We start from the raw sequence: 27,054 nt of genomic DNA, 5'->3' as shown, positions 1-27,054 counted from the left end.
TATTCCAAGGGGTCCATGACTTTACTAATTTTTGCTGAGCCTGACAGCTAAACATGCAGGTGGGCTAGGAATATTGTCTGAGAAGTTGGTGTCAGAGATAGGAATAGGACTGGAAAGCTGGATAAGGGGGCCCATATGGTGCTGCACCTGTTTAAGCACACACCTTACAGTGCACAAGAACATAGGTCCAAGCCCCTGGTCTACACCTGCAGGGGAAAAGCTTAGCAAGTGGTGAGACAGAACTACAGGTGTCTCTCTTATCTCTTTCCCTCTCTACCTCTCTTATTAATTTATCTCTGTCTCTATTCAATAATAATTAAATAAAATATTGTTTAAAAAGAAAGCTAAATAAGAGCAGAGAAAAGATCCCAAATGAGACAGAACTATCCTGTGTGAGGTAATTGAGAGAGAGGAACTATCTGGATTTAACATATTCGAGTATCCAAATTAGTTTGAATGTAGTTTTTTGGGGGTTGTTCATTAAAGCAATATACTATATTAATTAAAGGAACATTTGATCCAGCTCTTTGTTTGGTCAGATGATTTTCAGACTGTTTAAAAATGACTGCTGACAAATATACTAAGTTTAAACAAACTGGTTAAAATAGCTATGACTGCTTTTTTAATTTCCCCAATGACTAGAATTTGAGAATCAGAAGACTTTAGGTTTAAAGTGCCTAGAGACTGTGACAAAAATTTGAATCTGTACTTAAGACATGAATACCAGCAATAAAGACCATAGTGGTAGATCTGATGTTAGACCCTCCTTTAAAAAGCACACAAATTCTTCCTCATTCTTCCTCACTCTTTATTATTGCCATCACTTAAAATGTGTCATCTTAGTGGAGGGTAGATAGCATAACGGTTATGCAAACAGACTCTCATGCCTGAGGCTACAAAGTCCCAGGTTTAAGCCCCCACGCCACCATAAGCCAGAGCTGAACAGTGCTCTAGTAAAAAAAAAAAAAAAAAAAAAAAAGTCATCTTTGTTATGGTAGATATGGTAAAAAAGACTAATAATGGGGGCCAGACAGTGATGCACCCTGTTGAGTGAACATATTACCATGTGCAAAGGACCCAGGTTCAAGCCCCTGTTCCCCAACCTGCACAGGGGAAATTTCATAAATGGTGAAGCAGGTCTTCAGGAGTCTTTCTCCATCTCTTTTTCTCTCCCTCTCCCCTCTCAATTTCTCTCTGTTTTAATTAAAGAAAGAAAGAAAAAAAGCAAAGAATGGCTGCAGGAAGTGGTGGATTCGTAGTGCTGGCATCAACCCCCAGCAATAACCAAGGAAGGAAGGAAGGAAGGAAAGAAGGAAGGAAGGAAGGAAGGAAATGATAGCCTGATCATTCTTATAAAATCTAATCTGTTAACCTGTCTCATTCTGAATTCAATAATATTCTAGAAAGAGTATCCTAAATAGATATCTATGCTGAGTAGTGCATATTCTAGTCACATAAGCAGAAAATAAAGCATTATGTACAGAGGGTTATGAGTTGCTTTAAATCATAATGCCATGTTCAAGGGAGAAAAATAAAAGTGGTTCTATACTTGTAGCACAGGTAATAAAATATGATAATTCTAACTTCTAACTGAAGGTTGATCTGTTTATGATATGGGGGAAATTGTTGCTGTGAATCTGACACAACCAGAGCTTAGTTCCAAGACAGAAAGTGACATCTGCCCTTAAAATCTACAGACACATTCAGCCTGAGCATCTCCCAGACTAGGTAATTTCTCCTGCAAAAGCACTTTCTAAAAATAGGAAGAATAACCAAAATTTTTATGAATTCAGTTCAACTTTGATTGACTTGATCCACTCTGGACATGTGCCAGGGTGAATCGCCTGAAAGAAAAAAAAAAATAGGCTTGGGGAAAGTTCTGATATGGCCCTCTTATATGTCTGGTGCTTGCAGCCTTCCTCCTCTTAGCCAGCGTTCTGACAGTGGCGTGGAGTGGAATGGAGCACAGCTCAGAAGGAACCAGAGAGAGTGGAAAGGGGTCACTTAATATTTGCTCCTCTTCACACTGTCAAAGAGTGAATGTCAGTGATTCAGGATAATAATTTTCTTATTTTTTTATACTTGCATATATAGTAGCCTTCATTGCCCAATTTTTTAAAAATTATCTTTATTGGGTAGAGACAGCCAGAAATTGAGAAGGTAGGGGGAGACAGAGAGGGACAGAGATAGACACGTGCAGCACTGCACTGCCTCACCACTTGCAAAGCTTTCCCCCTGCAGGTGGGGACCGGGGACTTGGACCTGGGTCCTTGTGCACTGTAACATGTGTGCTCAGCCAGGTACACCACACCCAGCCCCTTATTGCCCAATTTTCTTTAAAAAGTCTATATACCGAGACAGACAGAGAGAGAAGAAAAGGAAGACAGCAAAGCACCGCTCTACCACCCACAGACTTCCCTTTGGTGTTTTCCATGGTGCTTCCATGTGGAGTCTGGGATGAACTTGGGGCCTCACCCACAATAAAGTTGGTGCTCTCTGAGCTAAGCTACCTTCCAACACACATGGACTTTTTTCTGTGCATTTTGTACCTTTAATAAATGAAACTAAATTTTAGCCACCAGTCACTAACTGAAACAGAGTGACTGGCATAAGCAAAATTCAAGGTGAAATATGCCTTCAGTGCAGTTATGGAGTCCCGCAGCATTTGTATCACAAACACGTGAACTCGTCCAGTAGCTGTGCTGCTTTCAGATCATTTGACATCACCCATTACCTCAGTGCACAAAATAGAACATTCTTTTTCAGAGCCTTTCAGAAATGCTGACATCTGGAAGGTGCTAAGTTGAGCTGAGGCTATATAGCGGTGCCTGTCCAGTAGAAAGTTAATCACATTTTCATTGTCATTCTAGTCGTTTTTGTTTTTTTTTTAATGAAAGGTGGAAAAGCTACAATGAAAGGTGAGAATACTTAAATAAGAGGTATTGGGAAGAGGTTGAATAAAACTTTAAAACCAAACAAGCGGAGATTTTGTCAGAGACATGAACTAGTCCTGTCACAGGGAGGATCCACAGCCCTTGAATATGTCTCAGAACCTTGCAGAGACGTTTGCATCCATCAACCCTCGCTTTCAACTGTTAAAAAATTTTTAAAAAATGCATATTAAAGTGTTTAGAATGAGCTCTTGATGTGTTATTAACAAGATGGAATTCCTGAGCCCCTGCAATGTCTGTACAACAGTGCATGCTTATATGTTCATATGTGTTTGTACGAGTGTGTGTGAGGAAGAAAGGACCTACAGTTTCCAAACCCCATGGGAGATGCTGAGGAACAAAGCTGCATCTTTTCAGGCACTTCCAGTACTCTTTATTTGCAGCTGCCCTAGATGCCTGTGCATTTTCAGTGATACAGTAAGTGTAGTGGACAAAAGAGCTGTTTGTTACCCAGCAGGAATAGAACTGATCTCTGTGTTTAAAACTTAGAAAGGTTTGGTGGAGAGTGGTTGTTACTACAGAATAGGAGCTCTTGTTTTGTTTTCATTAACTATTTTAGATGATGGATTATTGCATCAGCATTTCATATTTTGGTTCCAGGGAGGGGGAGTACAAAACTATTAAACTGCAGATCAACCAGAGAATGGATGAATCCTCTAGACTTCTATATGGCCATATTTTTTTATCTCTCAAATCACTTTATTGAGGGGAAAATAATGACTTACAAAATAAGTTTCCATACAAGTACAGTTTCTTCTCTCTCCATGGCAGGTCTCTGCACAACACTCCTATCACAAACTGAAATCAGGGACTTCTGGGAGGATCTCCCTTCACCACACTCAACACCCACTTGATTCCCTCCCACCTCCCCCATTTAGGGCTTTAGGTTTCACTGAAATATATCACACCTAGTCTTAAGTTCATTTTGTAATTCCCCTTACTTTTTTTCCCCAAGTTCCACCTATGAGTAAGTGAGGATATCTAAGTTTTGTGTATGACCACATTTTAAGAAAGTAGTCTTTCCCTGAAAGAGTTAAATACAGGGAATCCTTTTAAGTGCTTGGTTGCTTTCTTCCATCTTATTGCTAATATGCAGTGACTATTCTTGCTTATAGTTCATCTTAGCTGCTAGCAAAAGTAATAGCTCAATTTCTTATAGTAGTTGGCTATACAAAAGGAGAATCAACCACTCAGGGTGATGGCCCCTGACATAACATCATCTGTGCCCTTTGCTGCTGATAAAATGCATTTCCATCAGGACCTAGCCTGACAGTCTTTACCTCAGGCCTGAAAATCCACTGGAATCCCATCTTATCAATGAGACAAAAAGAGTTCAGGCTTACAGTTGCTAAACAACAAAGGGAAACACATCTTTCAACTACAAAAGTTTTCTTAACCAAAGAAGTCAAGAAAAAAACATTTTTGGGCTTAAGTTTTTGTTGAACTTAATTTGGGAAGTGCGGGATGATGGATCAATGACTCAGCCTACTGTGTGTAAATATATCAAAAAGACAGAAAAACCAAGCAAGGACGAAGGAGTAGGATGTCCTCTTCTTTCTGTTGCCTTTCAGTAACAATATCTACACATGTAGGAAGGTCTGAAACATGTGACACTGAAGTTTGAATCTCAAGCCTTTCATGCCTGTGGCAATATGGAAAGCAAGTGGTTAGTGGGGTGATTACCATGGTATGGTCAATGGTGTGAGCATTACCTAGGGATTAGCTTACAGTGCTCTTTTACAGTCCCTCCCCAGACTCTGATTCAGAAATTCAGATTTTTTTTTTCAAAACACTTTTTCTATTGATTTTATTTTAAATCACTTTAAGGAAATGTTTATTTCCGAGGCTTTTTCACATCTCCTCAAGAGAAACGTCAACACCCTTCACTTACCACCAAACTGTCATATGCATGTACAAGGCCTGAATTTCATTCTTTAGTACCACACTGAAAAATAAATAAGTATAAACAATAGACATTTTCCCCATATTCGATCATGGCTGAAAAAAAAAAACTCACCAATAATAATTTTGAAGACTGAGTATGTATTTAAAAAATTCCTTTGGGAGTTGGGCTGTAGCGCAGCAGGTTAAGCGCAGGTGGCGCAAAGCACAAGGACCGGCATAAGGATCCCGGTTCGAACCCCAGCTCCCCACCTGCAGGGGAGTCGCTTCACAGGCGGTGAAGCAGGTCTGCAGGTGTCTATCTTTCTCTCCTCCTCTCTGTCTTCCCCTCCTCTCTCCATTTCTCTCTGTCCTATCCAACAACAACAACAACAATAATAACTACAACAATAAAAAAAAAAACAAGGGCAACAAAAGGGAATAAATAAAATAAATATTAAAGAAAAAAAAAGAAAAACACTTTAAAAAAAAATTCCTTTGTTGATCCCTTAGTTTGAATTTGGACTTGGTTAGCAGTTCTATCATCCAAACGATAAATGGAGTTCTAATCATTTATACTTAAGTATTTTTGTGTTCTTTGTTTCAGCACTGAAGTTGACAATTTCAGTCTCCAGAGTAATTTCAGTGGTGCATAGTGTTCTTTCTCCCTCATCCACTGAACTTGGCTTCGGGTTTGACTGTATGTCACTTTTCTGCAGTTTCAATATAGAGCTTGCACAGAGTCCTGACTATTTAAATAGAAGGACTGGATTAAAACTGAGAAATATGCAAGGCAGTTGTTTTTCATGTATCCCCGCACAGCTTTGTTTACAGGCAAAATACTTCAAATCTCATATGAAGTACTAATAGTATAATTCATTTTATTCATCTGCATTATGCTAATTTCAGTTTCCTCAGTCTGCATAGATTTTTATAATAGCCTCAAAAATTGCATATATGCCTAACTAAATAGTCATTTTTAAATAGAATATGCACAGTGAAAATCATCTAAGATGCAAACTCTGGGAGCTCTCTTTTCTCTCTGATTCTATTGCCAGTTCCTTTGAAGAATTAAGTGAACATGTATCTATTTTGGGATGAGTGATCATGAAAATTTTACATTCTATGCCTGGGGAGTCATTAAAACAATAGTTCTTCCAGAAGGACAGCCTTGTTAGTTTCTTGGGGAGGAAAAAAGTAGGCTGTCAGATAAATAGTAGGTGCTGACAGGTAATCAGTGTGTTGAACAGAGTGTTATCAAATGTAAATCCAACCCTCAGCTACAACTGTTACACAGTTCCCTATTTGGCTCATCTTCCTATTTCAACTTAAAAACTCTCTTTTAATATATGCTAGCACAGGCAAGTACATCTTCCCATGCACTAAAATGGCACTGTAGCTATCCTCCCAAGTGTAATTAAACAGTACATCTGCCATTAGCATGTTTTACCCCAGGAAGCCTGTCAGAGTCCCACTAGAAAGAAGCCCTTAGTACTCCCTCTTGAAGTGAGCATCACCGCTTTCCAGTTATGGTGGGTGAGTGGGTGGCTTATGCCTGGAACCTGTCTTGTTAGTATGGCACATTTTGGGGGCATCTTCCCTACCTCTCCTGGGCTTTCACTCCATCTTGGTCCTTTGTCACATTGCCCTCTTTCTTCACAGTTCTTTTTTTTTAATTAATTAATTTTTTATTTATAAAAAGAAAACACTGACAAAACCATAGGATAAGGGTGGTTCAACTCCACACAATTCCCACCACCAGAACTCTGTATCCCATCCCCTCCCCTGATAGCTTTCCTGTTCTTTATCCCTCTGGGAGTATGGACACAAGGTCATTGTGGGATGCAGAAGGTGGAAGGTCTGGCTTCTATAATTGCTTTCCCGCTGAACATGGGTGTTGAAAGGTCGATCCATACTCCCAGCCTGCCTCTCTCTTTCCTTAGTGGGGCAGGGTTCTGGGGAATCAGAGCTCCAGGACACATTAGTGGGGTTGTCTGTCCGGGGAAGTCTGGTTGGCATCATGCTAGCATCTAGAACTTGGTGGCTGAAAAGGAGTTAACATATAAAGCCAAACAAGTTGCTGACTCATCATGAACCTATTTCTTAACCAAGCAGGGTCATTTGGGATCATATCCCATAACATAATATTTTCAGTCCACAGTCAGCAAATAGTTCTTGGGAACTTTCTGAGAACTGGAAACTAAGACTTTGTCCAGGGAAAAAGAAAATAAGGTTACTTATTCTTTTAAATCCTATATAGAATGTCAGATTAAAACTACCTAAAAGATTAGCTCAACTGTGTTACAGATTTATGTAATGTGTCACAATATTATTTATTTACTGGCTTGTTGGTAGTAGAATTTTAATAATTGTTACTGATTTGTTAATGACAGAATAATATGCCATAGTTGCCTAAGATTTAGATAGATTCATTTCTATAAAAGTTTCCCAGGGGGTTGGGTGGTAGCGCAGCGAGTTAAATGCACATGGCATGAAGCACAAGGACCTGCAGAAGGATCCTGGTTCAAGCCCCCAGCTCCCCACCTGTAGGAGGATCACCTCACAGGCGGTGAAGCAGGTTTGCAAATGTCTGTCTTTCTCTACCCCTCTCTGTCTCCCCTCCTCTCTTGATTTTGCTCGGTCCTATCCAACAACAACAGCAACAGCAATGACAATAATAATAACAGCAACAACAACAAGGGTAACAACAAGGGCAACAAAATGGGGGAAATGGCCTCCAGGAGCAGTGGACTCGTAGTGCAGGCATTGAGCCCAAGCAAAAAAAAAAAAAAATGGTTTTCTTAATTTTTGTTGGAAAGTAAACTTCACTTAAGGGAAAATTCTTGTCTCTCATACATGTCACAGTCATACTCATGATGAATTGATAAATCCATAAGACCTTGGGACCTGACAGAGGAAATGAGGCATCATTGCAAGGCCAATTAATAGATAACATAGTAAATCATGTTATAAAAAAGATGTTTTTGGCTGCTCTAAATGGATAAACTAAGAGCTGCAGCCACTCCCTTGCAACTATGATCCAACTGCAGGGTCACACAAATTTAAAAGCTTTTACATATCAAGAGAAAATTCTTATATTTTATTATCAACTGTAAACCATTAATCCCTCAATAAAGAAAAAAAAAGAAAATTCCATAAGGATAAACAGGAAACCCAGCAAATGGGAAAAGATATTTACACACTGCACTTCAGACAAGCAGTTGATATCAAACACCTATGAAGGGATACAGCTCAAAAAAAAAATAGCCCAATAAAAAAGTGGGCAGAAGATATGAATAGGCAATTCTCTAAAAGAAAAGATACACGTGGTCCACAGACATATGCGGAAATACTCCAATTCACTCATTATTAGAGAATAGCATAATGCCAGAGATGATGATCATAGTGTGGAAGCGCTCGCGCCCCATGAGGAGCTGGCCAGTCTTGCAATGATGTTATTCCTCGCGCCCACCTTTGCTGCAGTTTTTATGAGATGTTCGTGAAATAATAGAGTGCGATCGAGAGTAACGCCAAGATAGACTGGCTGGGCTTCATGCTGGATTCTCGTATCGCCAAGCTGCACATTAAGCTCACGCGAGGCCGAGGCATGGTGTAGATGGAAAACAGATGATACCATTTTTGCAGTGCTAGGGATTAGTCACCATTTTTTACAGTAATCAGATATCAGAGACATGTCTTTTGTGAGTGTTTCCTTGAGGATGTAGAACTTGGATGCCTGAGTTGCACAGCAGATGTCATTGGCGTAGATGAACTTCCTTGAAGAAGTTTCTGGGAGGTCATTGATGTAAATATTAAATAGCGTAGTAGCCAGAACAGAGCCCTGGGGGAGGCCACTTGAGACAAGTCTCCATCTGCTAGACTTGTCACCCAGATGCACCCGGAATCTTCTGTTTTGGAGAAGAAACAATATAGTGTTGGCCACATCATCTCTGGCATTATGCTATTCCACTGCAGAATACTGTGCCCCAGTATGGTTCCATAGCCCCCATGTCCACTTGGTCGATTCCAAATTATATTCCTCCATGAGGATAATTTCTGGAGCCATCCGTTCCACCCCGGTTCCATGGCTGCCAGTTCTTAGCAACATCGCCCCGCCAGATATTCGTCGGGATGCGGCATCATCTAAGTTCATTTCCCACGTCTACACTCGACCGGACCTGCCAATATACACGGATATCTTCGCCCACCCTGTCCAACACTTGACGTCTCGTCACCCAATCTGGTCTCCTACGCCTACACTGAACTTCTCTGTTCCAGACTCTTGGAAACAGAGTTGGCAGTCAGCTGAGGTAAAGAACAAACACCTCATCACAGACCCCTGCAAGTGTCAACCCGGCTTTGACCTAGCACGTTATGATTGGGCCCTCCTCAATCGCTATCTAACAGGCACCACTATGTTCCACCGCTGGGGAGCCAGAGTCGACCCGAACTGCCCCTGCGGCTACAGACAGACTATGACCCACATAGTCAACGACTGCCACCTCTCCAGATTCAAAGGAGGTCTCGAAACTACATCAGGCTCAACCTGACGCTGTTGACTGGCTACGGAAGAAGGGCAAACGCTAGAAGAAGAATCATTAGAGAAATGCAAATTAAAACCACATTGAGATTCAACCTCACACCTGTGAGAATGGGCTCCATTAATAAAACAAGGAAAGATAAGTGTTGGGGAGGATGTGGAGAGAGAGAGAGGGGAACTCTACTACACTGCTGGTGGGAGTGCAAACGGGTATAGCTATCATGTAGCACACTATGGAGAATCCTTAAACAACTACAGATGGAAATACATGCCTTATGATCCAGCAATTCCACTCCTAGGCATTTACCCAAAAGATATAATAACACTGACTTGAAGGGATATGACAGCTGGGGATGGTGGATTCATAATGCCAACACTAATCCCCAGAGATAATCCTGGTGGCAAAAAAAAAAAAAAAGAGAGAGAGAAGAGAGGAGAGGAGGGGAGAGGAGGGGAGGGGAGAGGAGGGGAGGGGAGGAGAGGAGGGGAGGGGAGGAGAGGAGGGGAGGGGAGGAGAGGAGAGAAGGAGGGGAGGGGAGGGGAAGAGAAGGGAAGGGAAGGGAAGGGAAGGGAAGGGGAGGGGGAAGGGAAGGGGGAAGGGAAAGGGAAAGGGGAAGGGAGGGGGAAGGGGAAGGGGAAGGAAAGGAAAGGGAAGGGAAGGGAAGGGAAGGGAAGGGAAGGGAAGGGAAGGGAAGGGAAGGGAAGGGAAGGGAAGGGAAGGGAAGGGAAGGGGCCACCTGGTGGCTCACCTGGTTGAGAGCACATGTTACAATGTTCAAGGACCTGGGTTCAAGCTCCCAATCCCTACCTATAAGAGGAAAGCTTTGCAAATGGTGAAGCAGTGCTGCATGTGTCTCTCTACCTCTCTATCTCCCCCTTCCCTCTCGATTAGTGTCTGTCTCTGATTAACAAATAAAGATTAAAAAATTCAAAAATAAAGTACAACATATATTTGGTGAATTTATTATATCATCCATCACAATTATTCTTGATGATTAAGAAGATAAGTTCTGGTAGTACAGCGGGTTCAGTGCACGTGGCACAAAGCACAAGGAACGGCATAAGGATCCAGGTTCAAGACCCCAGCTCCCCACCTGCAGGGGAGTCGCTTCACAGGCGGTGAAGCAGGTCTGCAGGTGTCTGACTTTCTCACCCCCGCTCTATCTTCCCGTCCTCTCTCCATTTCTTTCTGTCCTCTCCAACAACTATGACATCAGTAACAACCACAATAATAACTACAACAATAAAACAAAAAGTGCAACAAAAGGGAATAAATAAATATTTTTAAAAATTTTTAAAAAGAAGATAAGTTCTTATATTAGCTCTAATTGAAGACATACTAATGTCTATTATACTGTATGCTGTGAATGGTTGGATGGAAAATATTAAAGTTACCAACAGAGTAGTGGTTGGTAAAGCAAACATTTTATCACATCCTGTCTGCAAGAACCAAACTTCATAAGCGGAGCAGTGAAGCACTGTTTCAGTGTCTTTCTTTCTCTCTCCCTCTCTGTTTCCCCCTGACCTCTCAATTTTTCTGTCTTTATAAAAAAGAATTTAAAAGGGGGAAATAGCCACTGGGAGCAGTGGACTCATTGAACAAGTGCCAAGCCCTAGCACAATAACCCTGGGGCCAATAAATAAATGATTAAATAAATAACCAAATCTCTTTAGTCATTTTACCCTTTAAAATTAATTTTGAAGAAATACTGTTTTACAAGACTGTGGTTATCTCTGGGATATAATCTCATGTCTCCCAGAAATATGTATTTTTAAATTTTTTTGTATTTATTCCCTTTTGTTGTCCTGTTGTTTTATTGTTGTAGTTATTATTGTTGTCATTGTTGGATAGGACAGAGAAATGGAGAGAGGAGGGGAAGACAGAGAAGGGGAGAGGAAGATCGACACCTGCAGACCAACTTCACCACCTGTGAAGCGACTCCCCTGCAGTTGGGGAGCCAGGGGCTCGAACCCGGATCCTCCCACCATTCCTTGCGCTTTGTGCCACATGCGCTTAACCCGCTGTGCTACCGCCCAACTCCCCAGAAATATGTATTTACACAGCTCACCCAATGCCAGTATTTCCTGCCACTATAAAGTATTGAGCCCCCAAACCTCATTCAGGCCTCCCCCCACTAACTCTACACCCTCCATTCTTTATTCATAGAATAAAGGGGTTTTTTTTAGTGTCTTTAAAGTGGTAGAATGTTGGACATTTTAGGGAGTCAGGCAGTAACGCAGTGGGTTAAGCACAGGTGGCGCAAAGTGCAAGGACCAGCGTGAGGATCCCGGTTCGAGCCCCCGGCTCCCCACCTGCAGGGGCGTCACTTCACAAGTGGTAAAGCAGGTCTGCAGGTGTCTGTCTTTCTCTCCCCCTCTCTGTCTTCTCCTCTTCTCTCCATTTCTCTCTGTCCTATCCAACAACAACAACAATAATAATAACTACAACAATAAAACAACAGGGCAACAAAAGGGAATAAATAAATATTAAAAAAGAATGTTGGACATTTTAAAGATTCCATATTTATAGTCCAGTAAAATAAATCATTTGGATCGTAGTGTGCTGCTTTGCCATGTGCACAACGCAAGTTCAAACCCAGACCCCCTTGGACTGAAGTAAGCTTTGTTGTGGTGGTGTATTTTGCTCTCTCTCTCTCTCTCTGTCTCTCTCTCTCCATTTCTTCTTCTAAGTCTATCAAAAAATTCATAGTCTTTATATTCTGACATAATATTTTTTGCACTTTTGGCTGATTCATCATGTAAAGGTATCCTCATTGTAATAAGATATTCTTTGGTTAACTTCAATAATTATATAAATTCTATTGTTACAACTATTTCAAAGCAAAATTGTGCCTAGTCCTAATACTGGGTTTTACCTCAAGTAATCCCAATCACAGGAACATTAAAGTAGTTCATTTGACTAGCAAACCCAGGTTTGAACCCAGCCTCCACCACACTGAAGATTCAGTGCTACAATTTCTTTCACACATATTCTTTTTGCCTCCTTGTCTCTATCTAAAAAAAAAAAAAAAAAAAAACTTGTGATAATCTTAAAATATTCACTATAGAAGCTCTCAACTTTTGTATTTTTCTTTGTTTAAATCACTTTTTTTTTAAAGAAAATGTTGCTTTGCAAGGCTCTCATTGTCACAAGGATGCAGTTTCACATCCCCCTAAGACAGGTGTCAGCACTCCTCACCCACCACCAAAGACTCAAATGCACACACACACACACACACACACACACACTGTTTTAAAGTCCAGAAGCACACATAGTCCCATTACTGTTCCCAAAATGATTTCATATCAGCTTGACCAACCAATATTATTTCAAGTGTTTCCCCCGGTTGTTACCTCATAATGCTTTATCTGAGTCATGGGGCATATATTGTAGCTACAGCCTCCAGTGAACAGAGACAAAAATATTTCTCTCTTTAGAGTAACCTGTTTTCATTCTTTAAGGTAAGAAACTTTTTTTCAGGTTCCCCAAAATAGTATTTCATGCTTTATTACTTATTTTGAGAAGGAGCTTTCACATCTCCTTCTCATTTTGCCTGTCAAAATTCATCTGCAGCGGTCAACCTAGATGTTGTTATGGCCATTTGTCATATGTAAAAATCAGATTAAATCAATGTAAAGTCCCCAGGCAACTTTGATAAGAGTTTGAAGGAACTTATGATGAGAGAAAAAAATTGAAAATTATTGGTGAAAGTCCCCAGAAGGAGTTGGGTGCCTGAGTCAATACTTGCATTGCTCTGCTTGGTTCTGCAGAGAGAAAAGGTAGAAAGGTAGCAGATTATGTATCAAAGCAAATTATGTGAAGCTTCTCCTGAGCATGAGCACCATACCAGTGCATCATTCTTCTCATTCCCATGGGCTGATTTCAGAGTGAAATTCTTACTTTGTATTAAAGTAGTGCAATGTGGCTGGATTTCAAAGAGCGTCAGCTCTGAGGTCCAGTGGGCAATGAATGGGTCATGACTGGAGGCATTACAAGCACCAGAACTGTGGCCTAGAACTATTGTCACACAGTGGGGAGACCATGACCAAAGTATTAGTGAGCAGAGTAAGTAAAGTCTTAAATTGCCATCTTTGTGATTATCACAGGCAAACAAAAAAGAAGGAAAAGAGTGTTTAGAAATAAGCAAGCATGTGAATCTGGAAGAAACAAAGGGTAATGCATATATCTAAAGAACAGTATAGGAGGGACAATGACACAGCTCATCTGTAAAGCGTCTGCCTTACTATGTAGGGGGTCCTGGATTTGAGCTCTATTACTACACGGAAGCATCATGGTACCCAGGTAAACTCCATGAAGGGAAGAGCATTGTTGTGGTACCTCTCTCGCTTTCTGTCTGCTTCTCTCTTGGAAAATATCCACCCAGGAGCAGTAGAATCATGCATGCATGAAACCTCAGCACTGTATTTCAAAAACAACAGCAGTAAGATAAGGAGATTCTTGGAAAGATCATGAAGGATCTCATAAGACTTTGACCCTGTTTTCCAGCAGGGACGGGTCTGATTACACTTAGACTTTAGAAAGATTGATCTGCATGGAGTAGAAGGACAGCAGATTGGGACTGGATGGTAACAACAGGAGAAAAAAACAGGCCTGTTTGCCTGAAGTGGCAGTAGTGGCAGGAAGGAGAGATGCTTTGAACTTGGTGTGTGATTACTCATTAAGGACAAAGTATAGTATAGTACAAGTGGTTCTAGGTTTGGCAACTCATAGGCAATAGAATGAAATATTACCTGAATAGGAAGGAAAGAAGATGAATTAATTCATCTAGGGCCCTTTAAGCCTGGCACCCAGTGGGAGTATCAGAGGCAGTTAAAAAGGCATTGTGGTGGCAGGGCTGCAGTTCAGGAATGTGGTTAAGCAATAGAGCACGTCTTGCATGTGTGAGGCTTTCAGTTCTTTCTTAGCACTATATAAAATGGCACAGTAGGAGGCTGGGCCATAGTGCAGCGGGTTAAGCACACGTGGTGAGAAACACAAGGACCAGCGAAAGGATCCTGGTTCGAGCCCCCAGCTCCCTACCTGCAGGGAGGTTGCCTCCCAAGCAATGAAGCAGGACTGCAGGTGTCTATCTTTCACTCTCTGTCTTCCCCTCCTCTCTCAATTTCTCTCTGTCCTGTCCAACAACAATGACAGCAATGACAATAAAAATAACAACAGGAGGCTGGGCGGTAGCACCGTGGGTTAAGCGCACATGGCGCAAAATGCAAGGGCCAGTGTAAGGATGCCGGTTGGAGCCTCCAGCTCCCCACCTGCAGGGGAGTCACTTCACAGATGGTGAAGCAGGTCTGCAGGTGTCTGTCTTTCTCTCCCCTCTCTCTGTTTCTCTCTGTCCTATCCAACAACAATGACATCAATAACAACAACAATAATAACCACAACAATGATAAAACAAGGACAACAAAATGAAAAAAAAAAAAAAAAAAGAAAGAAAAGAAAGGCCTCCAGGAGCAGTGGATTCATAGTGCAGGCACCGAGCCCCAGCTTATAACCCTGGAGGCAAAATAAATAAATAAATAAATAAACAACAACAACAAGGGCAACAAACTGGGGAAAACTTGTGGAAGTTGCACAAGCAGTGAAGTAGTGCTACAGGTGCTCATTTTCTCTTTATCTCATCCTTCACTTTCAATTTTTCTGTCTCTAAAAAAGAGCTGCCAAGAGTGGTGGATTCCTCATGTAGGTACAAAGTCCCAGTAATTATCCTGGTTTGAAAAATAATAATAATAATAATAATAATAATAATAATAATAATAATAATAAAGGTTGTCTGGAACTTAAAAATACAACTGGGGTTTTCTAGATTTTTTAATTAATTAATTTTTATGAGTTATTTAATACTGATTTACAAAATTATAAGATAACAGGGGTATAATTCCACACCATTCCCACCACCAGAGTTCTGTGTTCTCATTCCCTCTGTTGGAAACTGCAGTAGCCTGTAGATGGTAACTGAGTCATAGGTATCACTGAGCTCATCCACCTAGTACATGTGGCATCAGATCTGGTCAGCTGTGGATTAGGTGATTACCATGTGGACACCTCATATACTCCATATACTTCCATAAGTCCTGTGGATATAGTGGTGATCAAGACAAACAAATCTCATAGCCATCACGGAATTAGCAGGTTTTCAGGAAAGAGGCCAAGGGGATAAAAGGCATTGCTTTTGACATGTCTCTTCCATGTTCCATTCCCCATCTGGAGCATCTGCTTTAAAAAAAAAAAACAAAAAACCTCCTCTTGCAGTAGGAGAGAAGACCTTCTTTGCTATCATGCTCCACTAGTGCCTTTCTATTTCCTTGTTTCATCTGTTTAAAAATGTACCTCCCTCTCAAATTCAAAATGCAGAAAATCAAAGGTAACTTTGTTTTTTATTTGCCCGAAGTGCTGGTGTACTTTCCCAGATCCAGACTTTAAAATCAGGGCTCTCAGAACAATAAGCAGGTTTGTAAACGCTAGTGAAAGCTGTGACCTTGCTCTTCTGCAGCTTGCAAAGGCTCATTAGTTTTGTGCAGCAGAATGAATTCTTGTCGGCTTCCATAAGTCAGTCCCAAAGCATACAAGGGTCTTGTCGCTTCTCTGGGGAAATAATGTAATTCACAAAGACAGCAGACAATACTCCCCTGCTCTGCATAGATTTCAAAACATTCTGCCACCGCATCTTGTGCCATTTGTCCTTACTGCATTTATTTTAGTCTTTTCATGTAAAAAAAAAATGTTTGTTTGGCTGGTTGTTAGTTTATGGCCACACTAGAGTTTTTTAGACTGACCAAAAAAAAAAAAAAAAACAATAAGGTGCATTTCTTAAATTTTGAAATAAAATAGAAGGCTCTTATATGGAAACTAAGAGAATGTAACATTTAATTGAGAACCTCATTTTTTTTTTCTGTTCACAGTAATTAGAAACCATTTAGTCATGCTGCATGGTAAAGAAGAAGTCATTTGAGGCATGAAAACCATTTTGTTGCCCATAGAGAGCTTATAAACCAGGGCCACATATCTTAAGAGGAAAGCTATTGAACTGGATCACTTGAAAGTGTATTAAATTCTTACCTTGAATAATTCATTTTACATAAAATTTAACTACCAAAATGGCCTCCCTTACCACTTAGCCTATGAATGGTTATGTCTAAATACATAACCTTGAAAAAATGCTTACTATTAGTCTATACCAGATGCTGTTATCTAAATCTGCTGCAAGGTGAGATTAAGAGATGCAATACATGCAGAAGATGCCTTTATTTTTATTCCTGTTATCACCTACTCCTTGATTATTTACAAAAACTGACTGGTAGGGCAGACAGAAGCTCAGAGGGGCAGGGGAGTTAAATAAGAGAGGGGGGCAGAGGGAGAGGAAGTCTTGCAGCAAAGCCTTACTGTTGATGAAGCTTCCCCCACTATAGGTGGGGAGTGGAGGTTTGAACTTGGTCCATGTATAAATTAATGTATGTGCCCAGTCCTTGGTGTGCCACTGCCCAGCTCTACACAATCGTTTATTTATGGGTCTTATAATGAATGAAGTCAGTAGCTATTTTTGTTCATGAATTTGACAGGTATCCTTGGGTTTGCCCCTAAAATTTTGAAGTTAGAACTTTATCACTTAGATTTATGAAAAGTAGTTCTATCTATGAGGAAAGGCAATATTTCTTATTTTACTAATATAAGCAATCTTTTTTATAGTCCAGTGTTAGAGTAGTAAAAATCATGTATAGGTACTATCCCACTTCCTAAATTTACAAACCTGCTTCCAGCACTCCCTCCAGATAGCCTCTTGTCATGATAAAGAGAGTTTTCTCCTCCAGTTGAAAAATAAGACTTTCTCTGTCTCTTAGGTCCCAACACCACGTTGCTTCCCAGGACTCTTACACTATCAGGTGAACTTTCTCCCTCTTTATGGGTTTAGTTTCTCACTATTGCCAGCACCACTTAATCTAAATTGGTCCCATTAAACATACTTATCCATTTCACATTTAAAAAATAGAAGCCTCTCGAGCCCCCGGCCCCTACCTGCAGGGGGGAAGCTTTGCAAGTGGTGAAACAGTGGGGCAGGTGTCTACCTCTCTTCCTCTATATCTCCTCTTTCCCTCTCAATTTCTGATTCTATATAATAAAGATAATAAAAATATACATAAGCCTCATCAAAGTTTTCTTTAGTCCAACTCTCTCATTCCCTTTTAAGCCAGATATTATAGATGAGTCCTCCATGATTTTTATAGCCTTTTTCTCACATCTTTTCTCAGGTCATGCCAGCTTGGTTCTTGTCACCATCAAGGCAAAGTCATTAATATCCTATATGGTGCTGATTCTACATGATATTGGCCTGAGTGGGCATTTTTATGGCCTCATCTTATTTCAATAGCTCATGCCCAATGTCTGTTCTGTGGTTTGATAGTCTAGCTCTTATCCTACTTCCACATGCTGTCCCTCCTCCAACTCCTTGGTATTTTTGCCCTCTTTACTTTGAGCATTAAATTCTGTAACACTCCATCCTAAACATTCTCTCTTCATTCAGTGCTCTCCATACTCCTGCTTGCAAATGTCATCTAGATTGCACACTGGTCACTAACCCCTCACTGATCTAGATTTCTCCTCTACTCAGCTTCACATATCCAACTGTTTACCTCCTTGCCACCTCCACTTTGATGTCACAAAAGCACTATGACTCAACAGATCTGAAAATAAACTTCCCTTACTTCCTTTTCCTATCTTTCTTCCAAATGCACTGGTTACCTTACCAGTGTTCACTGTCCTAGTGAATGGAATAGCACTACTATCCATCCAGTTATATCCTAAGAGTGTCCTCTGTATCTCCCCTCCCCATATATGAAGAGGCACTCTGTAAGTGATAGGTCCATTATCTTTCAACATGAATTTCTAAAGAACTTGAATATCTGACACCATAGCCTAGTCCAAGTAACCTCCACATGTGTGTGCATGTGCGTGCACATGTGTTTACCAGGGCCTCACATATGCACTTTCACTACTCCTGTACCAAAGTTTTCACTCTTTTAGAGAGGGAGAGACACCGTAGCATTAAAGTTTTCACTGGTGCTGTGGCACTCTCACATTTTAATGGAGCTCAAACTCAGAACCAGTATATGGCAAACCACATGCTTCCAGGGAAAGCTATCTTCTGACTACCTGTAGTAGCTTTTTAAAATTTCAGCTCAAACTGATTTTTGCTTCCTCACCCCAGCCCCAGTTCTTTCTACATGTAACAACATAACTTGTTAGAAATCTGAAATGTTCATTCATTCTGTCACCCATCCTAAAATTTAAAACTCTTCATTGATTTCACACTGATCCTTAAAAAGGATAAAAATCGTATACACATTATGATTCACACAGCATGAGCCTGCCTTATTATCTCATTCTACTTCATCCATCCTCTCCCCTCCAGCACACTGACTTCTCCATGCTTCAGATCTGGCACACATCATTTTTTTCTAGGGAACCTGTCTTGACTTTTACATTTGACCAGATCCCATTACAGATGCCTTTCCATGAAAGCCCCTACTACCATTCAGTGGTTATTTCTGTGACTGACTATTGACTCCTCTTCCACCCCACTGCAGTCTGTAAATTTCAGAAGGGCAAGCCCTTGGTCTGCTTTTTTCTTAAATACTCCATTATCTAATGCAGAACCTGACACAGAGTTGGCACTCAATTTGTTGAGTGAATGTGATTTTTGCATGTGACTGAGTATATAGTATCTACTTTTAAGAACAGCTTTTGACAGGACTGAGAATAGGAGTGGTGACATAATTTGAGGAATTGAAAGGGAAACAATCCAGAGCTGAGATAAGAGAGAATCCCAACAAAAACCTCTTCACAAATTTTTCTGACACCCTGCCCCACTTCCATATACCTACTGATCTATTTTTGGCTGACCTTGATGTCCATGCTGAGATGCTACTTGGATCTGCCAGTGTTAAGTAGATCAGTAGATGAAAGAAGTGAAACCAGTGTTAGTCTTAAGCTCAGAATCCTATAGAAACTGGTGACAATTAGAAAGGAAGAAAGCAGAATAGACATTTCTGAACTCACTTAAGTACTAGGAAAGGCTAACTGGAACCCACACAACCAGTTTAAGAACACGTGTGTGTGTGTGTGTGTGTGTGTGTGTGTGTGTGTGTGTGTGTGTGTGTGAATAGCTGATAGGGACTTAACCTCTGAGCATGCCAAAGAGAATTTATAGAGTCAAATTCAGCCCACCAAACTCCAGTTTGGAACTATAGACTAGGTATTCTGATGTTTGGCAAAATATCAGCATCCCCACAAGAATGTCCCAAACCTACAAATAAATTACCTTTCAATACAAATGAGACTTTGTGACTATGATTAAGTTAGAGATCCTGAAAGGAGATTATCCAGGATTATCTGATTGAACTTGATATAAACACAAGAGTTCTATAAGAGGAGATCCAGAGGGTCAAAGACAAAAAGAGATTGGAAGATGTTATATTATTGGCTATGAAGAGACAAGAAGAGATGTAAGGAGTATAGTCAGCCTCAATAAGCTAAAAAGGAAGGAATAGATTTTGCCTTCTTCCAGAAGGAATGCAGTCCTGTTGACACCTTGCTTTTAGCCAATGAAGCACTACTTGGACTTCTGACCTCCAGAACTGTAAGATAATTTTTGTTACTGTAAACTATTGCATGAGTGTTAATTTTTGTAAAACAACATTAAAGATGACCTGGAGAAAAAAATCACGGGGGTTGGGTGGTGGTGTACCTGGTTAAGTTCACATATTACCGAGCACAAGCACAAGGACTGGGGTTTGAGTCCCTGCTCCCCACCTACAGGGGGTCTGCTTCATAAGCCATGAAGCAGTGCTACAAGCATCTGTCCTAATAAAAATTAGGAGAAAAAAATTTTAAATGACCACCAGGAGCAATGGATTTGTAGTGCTAGCACCAAGCCCCAGTGATAAACCTGGAAGCAAAGAGAGAGAGAGAGGAAGGACTCACTAGATGTGACATATACTTTGCCATGGACAAAGTTAAAGCCCTAGTACCTACCACATGTAAATGTTGTGGTAGCAGGGAAGACTATGATGCTATGATATTCTCTCTCTCTCTCTCTCTCTCTCACTCGCTCTCTCTCGTCAGCCCAGGAACAAAATTACTCATAAATGAGGCCCTAGATTAGGAGATGGGTGGTGGTGGGGTTAGGGTAGTAGGAGGATGAGAAATAGAATTACTAGACTGACTAAGAGCTTTCAAACTATAGAGACAGATCAATGAGTTTAAGTCCTGGTTCTGTCCCTTACTAGCTGTGACCTGAGACAGTGTATGCAGCCAGTCTGTGCCTCCATTTTCCCATTTTGCAATAGAAATAATAATGGCGCTACTTCAAGGGATTGCTGTGGAATTAAATGATTTGCAAAGTCTAACTCCTAGAGCTGTACCTGTACGCTGTAGAAATTAAACCAGTAGTAGCTTGTTTAATGGCTATTTCTTATTTACAGAGAAAAGAATACAGATCTAGAGAGGTCTAATACTCTTTACAAGGAAAGCCGTTTCAGAGCAGAGCCTGGACTAGAACCCATAACCCTTAGCACCTAAGCTGTTCAGTGTTTTCTTAGTACTATACTATAGATTGCATTTTTCCTCCTGAGTCTCATTTTAAAAGTAAAAACTGACTATAGTGCATGTCTTTTAAAAGGACTTAACTCTTTTTTTTGCAACTGTGATCACTCTGGATATGCTCAGACCTGTCAAGAGAAATGAATCATAGAGAAGATAATTTGAAACACAAGTGTTTGACAACAAGGCTACCTAGTTAGTAACAGAACTTTCTATGTTTATGGTTCACTTGTTTTGCCCACTCCAAAACATAATTCATAAGATAAGCATAAAAGGCACCAAAGAACCATACAATGAGTCTGTGATGGATTCCAATCAAAGGCAACTCGGCACAGGCCAGTGAGGGAGCATACTACAGATAGACATACACCCAGCCCAAGCCCCTACTCTGGAGTACTTGTTCAAAACACACAACCCACCAAATCCTAGCTTTTTAATACTTGGGAGTTTTTTGTTTGTTTTGTCTCCTAATGACTTCATAAAGGGGACTGTGAATGCTTATGAAAGAAACAAAATATTCTTGGGGGAAATAAATGAAAAGTTGAGACAGAGTCTTTGTGAAGCATCTAAATGAAGCTAGTAATTGCCTTTCAGACCCCTGACACCAATTTCCTGTGTCATGTGACCTCAAGGCTCTTCTTACAGTATGAGAATGTTGCTCAGCCCGAATTTAGAACTTCTGATACTTGGCTTTTCAGATACTAGCTGACCTTTATTAATAGAAATAAATATTACCTTACTGGGATGTTCTGAGGGTAAAATGTATACTAAAATGTGACAATGTTCTTTTAACACCTTAGAAAACAATTGCCAGCCATTTCCAGGATTCTATAGAGTTTTCAGACAGGTGTCTAACAAAAAAAGTAATAATAAAATTCTTGTCTCTGGCATTGAAATGGCAGTTAATTGTTTTTCAGGCCCAAGACAACAAAGTGAAACACAAATGGCAACAAATACTGAGCATAAAATATTTAAACTTGCTTGGCAACTCCAAGGGATTTATATTTTTCACTCTAAGATCTCTGTTTAAATTCCATCATGCCAGTCATAGACAAGCTGCAACTATTTGGGAATAGGCTGCAACTTCTAGAAGGCGAGCTCCCTTTCCTACCCCTTCAGTTCCAAATGTAGGACTCCAACAAGGCTAAAATTTCTTCCTCAATTTCTACAACACACACACACACACACACACACACACACACACACACACACCTCAGTTACTAAAATGCAGTTGCTGAATAATCGCAGGGTTGCTAAATGATCTCCAAAGTCTTCAAATACCTGACAGCTGAGGCCCATTGTGTTTGTGTTGGTCATTCCTATAACTGTATGAAGTCTTCTCTTTGGTGACTTCTGTCATGGTATAGTGCTCAGACCCATGGTCTGTCCCCATATCCTGCTATTGCATCATAACAATTTCATGCCTTTGCCATAATGTTTCACTAGCTACGGCTAAATTATGAAGCTGGCAAGAGAAGTGTCACTTCTGCTCCTGTTCATTTATCATTCCAGGTCTAATAAAACCTTAGTAGTGATGGGTGGGGACAAAAAGAAGACAGCTATTGTTCCTTACAGACAAAACATGCTCTTTCATATTTCCCGGGGGGGGGGGGTGAGATGGGTGGGAATGGGCCTCTTCTATCTGGGTCTGCACAAGCATGGCAAGAAGCAACCTCTAGCCTCAGGGGTCAGGAGAGATAGACAGAGGCCACCATCCCAAAGTGAGGAGGTCAGGAGGAAAGAATGGGACTTCTGTGAGGAGAAGAGTCCTGTCTATGTTTCTGTCTACTTGCCTGGGGCACCAGTGGAGTTGAGCTGGGGAGGGGCCAGCAGGAGGAGGAAGGCGGAGGGTCAGCTTGGCATGACGTGACGCCTGGTGCCTTTCCTGGAGTTGAAATTGAGGAAGTGAGGAGGCAGGCGTTAGTGGTGAGTGTCAGTCTTTCTGAGCACAGAATGGAACAAGAACTCCAGCCTCAGACAAGGGCTCAAGAGATTAATGACCCAAGGAGGATATGATATGGTCCAAAAACTTTTCCTGGATTTTTTCCGCAGGCGACTGAGCCAGAGGCCAACTGCTGAGGAATTGGAGCAGAGGAATATTCTGAAACGTAAGTAGCTAGATATGGAGTGATGCTTTGTGGCGGCTTTGGTTATTTAACTGTGAGTCCCAGGCTTTCTCCCTCAGCTAGGGAAGAAATGATAGAGAATCTTTCTGATGCTTCGTCTTTATGTAGAACATTCATGACAGCTTTTCCAGAGAAGACAGGCTCTTGTATGTGTGGTTCACAAAAAGTTCACAGGCTACAAGAAGACCCTCCATTTACTGTGTTATAAAGTGAGAAGCTGCAAAACTAGACTGAGTGAGCTCACCGCTAATGTTTGTTTCAAAGCAAGCTAAGATATGAACTTTATTAAAAGCTAAAATAAGGGTATAGCCATTTAAAAGTTGGGGCTAGAAACCATGGCTTTCCATCGTAGTTGGCTGCTGTTGATAAAATCCCCACCTTTTGAAACATTAAATTTCAGGTCTAAGAAAGCACTTCCAAGAGAAAAAGCTGTATGCTTGTCTCAGACTTCCACTCCTGGCCTGTGATATGCATAATTATCTCATCACCATCACTTATGACCGGAAATAGTAAATAGCCTAGACCAGGACACATGGTTTAATTAAATACAGAGAATCTACTCTGTGTACATATACAAAAATGATACTAAAAGAAATTTGTATGTTAAATGGAAGTCAAGCATCCCATTAAAACTAACATGCCTTAACTGGGGGAGGTATTAAATAATTAAACAGCACAGCATCTGATTATTGATTATTACCACTCTCACCAATAATTTCCTTAAGATGATCAACAGTGCTATTTTGCTCAATTGTTAACCTATTGTACTGTATATATAAACACACATTTCCAATTTCCCTCCAGAAGTGAAAAATAAATACTTTGTAGAGCTTCATAAAAATGCTGCCATGTTTGTGCACACACACATACACACAGAAATGCACAAGTGTGTACATTAGTCACTTGAAACCTTAATTTGAGTAACCGGGTATTTCCACTTACTCCAAACTCAATTATTTTATCTTCTCGTGTTCTTGAAACTTGGTCTGCATGTATATTTGCTGAGCATAAGCTGTGGGATTCAGCCAGGAAGGGCTGTGAAAGGAGTCCCCTTCATTGCACTTGCCTGTCCAATGCCTGCTGTCTCAGAATCACCTGCCTCAACCACCCCACTCCAGAACCACTGCCACCTTCCCTGCTTCTCAGTGAGTGGTGATGTCCAGAGCAGCCTTCCTCAGTCTTGAGTGTACCTTGTGTATTTCCTAGGTCTCCAGAAATGTGTGTATATGTTTTTCTAACTAAAAGATTGTGATTTTAGTGGGCATGTAGTGGCACACTCTGTAGATTCTGCACATTACCATGTGCATGGACCCAAGTTTAGCCTGCATTCCCCACCTGCAGAAAGAAAGCTTCACAAGTAGGGCAGTACTGCAGGTGTCTCTCCCTCAGTCTCTTTCTTCCTATCTTTCTCTCTTACCATCTATTTTTTTTAAAAAATGCCAGGAGTCAGGCAGTAGTGCAGAGGGTTAAGCGCACATGGCACAAAGCACAAGAACCGGCATGAGGATCCCAGTTCGAGCCCCGGCTCCCCACCTGCAGGGGAGTCACTTCACAGGCAGTGGAGCAGGTCTGTAGGTGTCTATCTTTCTCTTCCCTTCTCTGTCTTCCCCTCCTCTTTCCATTTCTCTCTGTCCTAACAATGATGACATCAGTAACAACAACAAGAACAAGAACAATGAAAAACAAGGGCAACAAAAGGGAAAAATAAATAAAATAAATGCTACCAGGAAAGTTAAAGTGATGCAGGCACTGAGCCCTAGCAGTAACCCTGATGACCAAAAAAAAAAAAATCTTATTTTATAAGCAGGAAGGATAAAGGCAAATTCCCAAATACCAGATGATCTCACTCATATATGGGACTTAAGAAACAAAGCAAGAAAAATACAGGATAAAATATTAATAAGCTGTGGTCTATTTCAGAAGATTCAAGGGTTCAAAAGAGAGGTAGGAAAAGGGTCAAAAGTAGATCAAGGACCTGGTGAATGGAGTTAGCAATTTGGTGGTGGATGAAATGTTCTGACATCTGTTTTGGGAGGTACAAAACTACCTCTGTGACTATAGCAGTCTTGTAAGACAGATCTCCTCCATACATTTTAAAAGAAATGATTCTTAAGCTTTTAAGCTTAAAAAGTCTGTTATTTTACTATAGATTGGAATTCGAATACTTTTTCATTTAATTCCATAGTCAGGGAAACCTATATGATAGTGCTTTCTGCCCCAAACTACTCCCTGACTCTATTTACTGGGTAAAAACCAAAGCGTGTTCCACTTCTTCCTACCGTCAGAAATTGGGCAAATATGCCCCCTTCTCTTGCTGCCCCTTCACCACCACCACCCCAAACACACACACCACCTAACACAGATTTGTTTATTGCCTTCTGGACTCTATATAATGTCCTTCAGGGGGGTATAGCGTGCTCATGACCTCTGATCTGCAACCTAAACTCAAAAGAAGCTAAAAAAGTCTCTGGACAGTTGTTCAGGTTTCAAAAGTAGTGGTTTCAGCAAGGATAAAGGAGAGAAAAGATCTAAACAGTCTAGTCCCCCTTTACCTTCCAAAAGACACCCCAGTGGTTTTCCCTATCTGGGTCCCTGGGAAGGCAAGTTGACTCCTTTGGGAGTTGAGTTTTAACTGTCATCCAGGAGGTATTCTAATCTCAGAGATAGTGACTTGCATCTATCAAGTCTAGGGGACAGGGAGTCGGGAGACTGAATGACTGAAAGGAGTCTTTCTGTGTTGCCCCTTTCTTCTCTCCTCCTGTTGAGATAGTTTAAAGAACCACAGGGCCAAATTAAAATAGGCTCATCGCTTTCTAATTTGACTTTGCAAAAATGAACTTGGCTTCCCCATTCTTTTATTATCCCTGAGTCTTGGAACTTCATTGTCCTATATCTGTTTTTTTTTTAAATCCAGTTTGATTTTTTAATATTTATTTGATAGAAACAGAAAAATCAAAAAGGGAAGGGGAAGACAGGGAGACACTCGTAGCACTGTTTCACTGCTCATGAAACTTTCTTCCTGCAACTGGGGACTAGAAGCTTGAATCAAGGTCCTTGAACATTGTAATTCATGTGTTCAACTGGATATGTCACCATCCAGCCTCTTAGTTTCACTTTTTAAGCATGAAATACTTAGGGACATAAAACAACACTCTCACTTTATTCTAGAACTTACTTTTATGAGCTAACTCACTTGAGGAGCCATCTCTCCAAGGTTGTTAGATAGAGTAAGGATAGCATTACTTGTCATTGGAGTTTGGAATCTGCCTCTGACTTCCCAACCCTACCCTGCCTGCCTTATGGGTAGAACATACTTTGTTCTGCAGCCAATGAGACTCCCTGCACATTTGAGCACATAATGAACATACTCTGATGATGGCAACAAGCAATGACATCATGGGCCATACCTGGCCTGTCTTCCTGGTTGCCTAGTGGGGGTTGTCTTGGTATCTTCTGCCTGAGAATTAATGACCCTGGGTTTGTAAATGGATCTGAAGGTATAGATTCTCCCATCCAAGTACTAACCAAGCCTGACCTTGCTTAGCTTCTGAGATCAGATGAGACTAAGCTCATTCACGGTGGTATGGCCATAGACTAACATTATAGATTCTGTAGGAGGTTCCTTGTTGCCCTGACCCTTAGAAAGCTCTAAAGCAAACTGTAGGCGAGGATGGCCCCATGCTTTGACAGAGAAAGCCACTTTCATGGTTCAGAAGAGGGCCTATATGGTGAGGAGATCTTTCTAGTATCTTTGTAATAAGGAGAAGCGTAATCCCCAAGCAAATGTTGAAAGGAGTTGGGAGATTCAGTGAGTTTCAACAGAGAGAGAGAGAGCTGAACAATTTGTCTTAAGTAATTAGACACTTAGTATGTGACCAACCCCTTAGTTCCTCTGGGCTGTCACATCCTCATTTACAAACCAAGACTGGCAGGTGAGGTGAGCTC

At 40.9% G+C, this 27,054-nt stretch overlaps 1 protein-coding gene across 3 annotated transcripts in view; it reads left to right on the top strand.

The window, feature by feature from the left end:
• Positions 1-27,054, top strand: part of PHACTR1 (phosphatase and actin regulator 1) — a 348,094-nt gene that overhangs the window by 309,768 nt on the left and 11,272 nt on the right. For all 3 annotated transcript variants that reach the window (XM_060189337.1, XM_060189335.1, XM_060189336.1), the window contains one exon: positions 23,036-23,091. In XM_060189337.1, the coding sequence (XP_060045320.1) occupies positions 23,036-23,091 (56 nt within the window). The remainder of the gene's footprint in view (positions 1-23,035; positions 23,092-27,054) is intronic.

This window comes from Erinaceus europaeus, chromosome 4 (assembly GCF_950295315.1).
Source record: "Erinaceus europaeus chromosome 4, mEriEur2.1, whole genome shotgun sequence".
Classification (NCBI taxonomy): domain Eukaryota; kingdom Metazoa; phylum Chordata; class Mammalia; order Eulipotyphla; family Erinaceidae; genus Erinaceus; species Erinaceus europaeus.
Note: the sequence above shows the minus strand (reverse complement) of the source record. Positions and strands in the feature narration are given on the sequence as shown.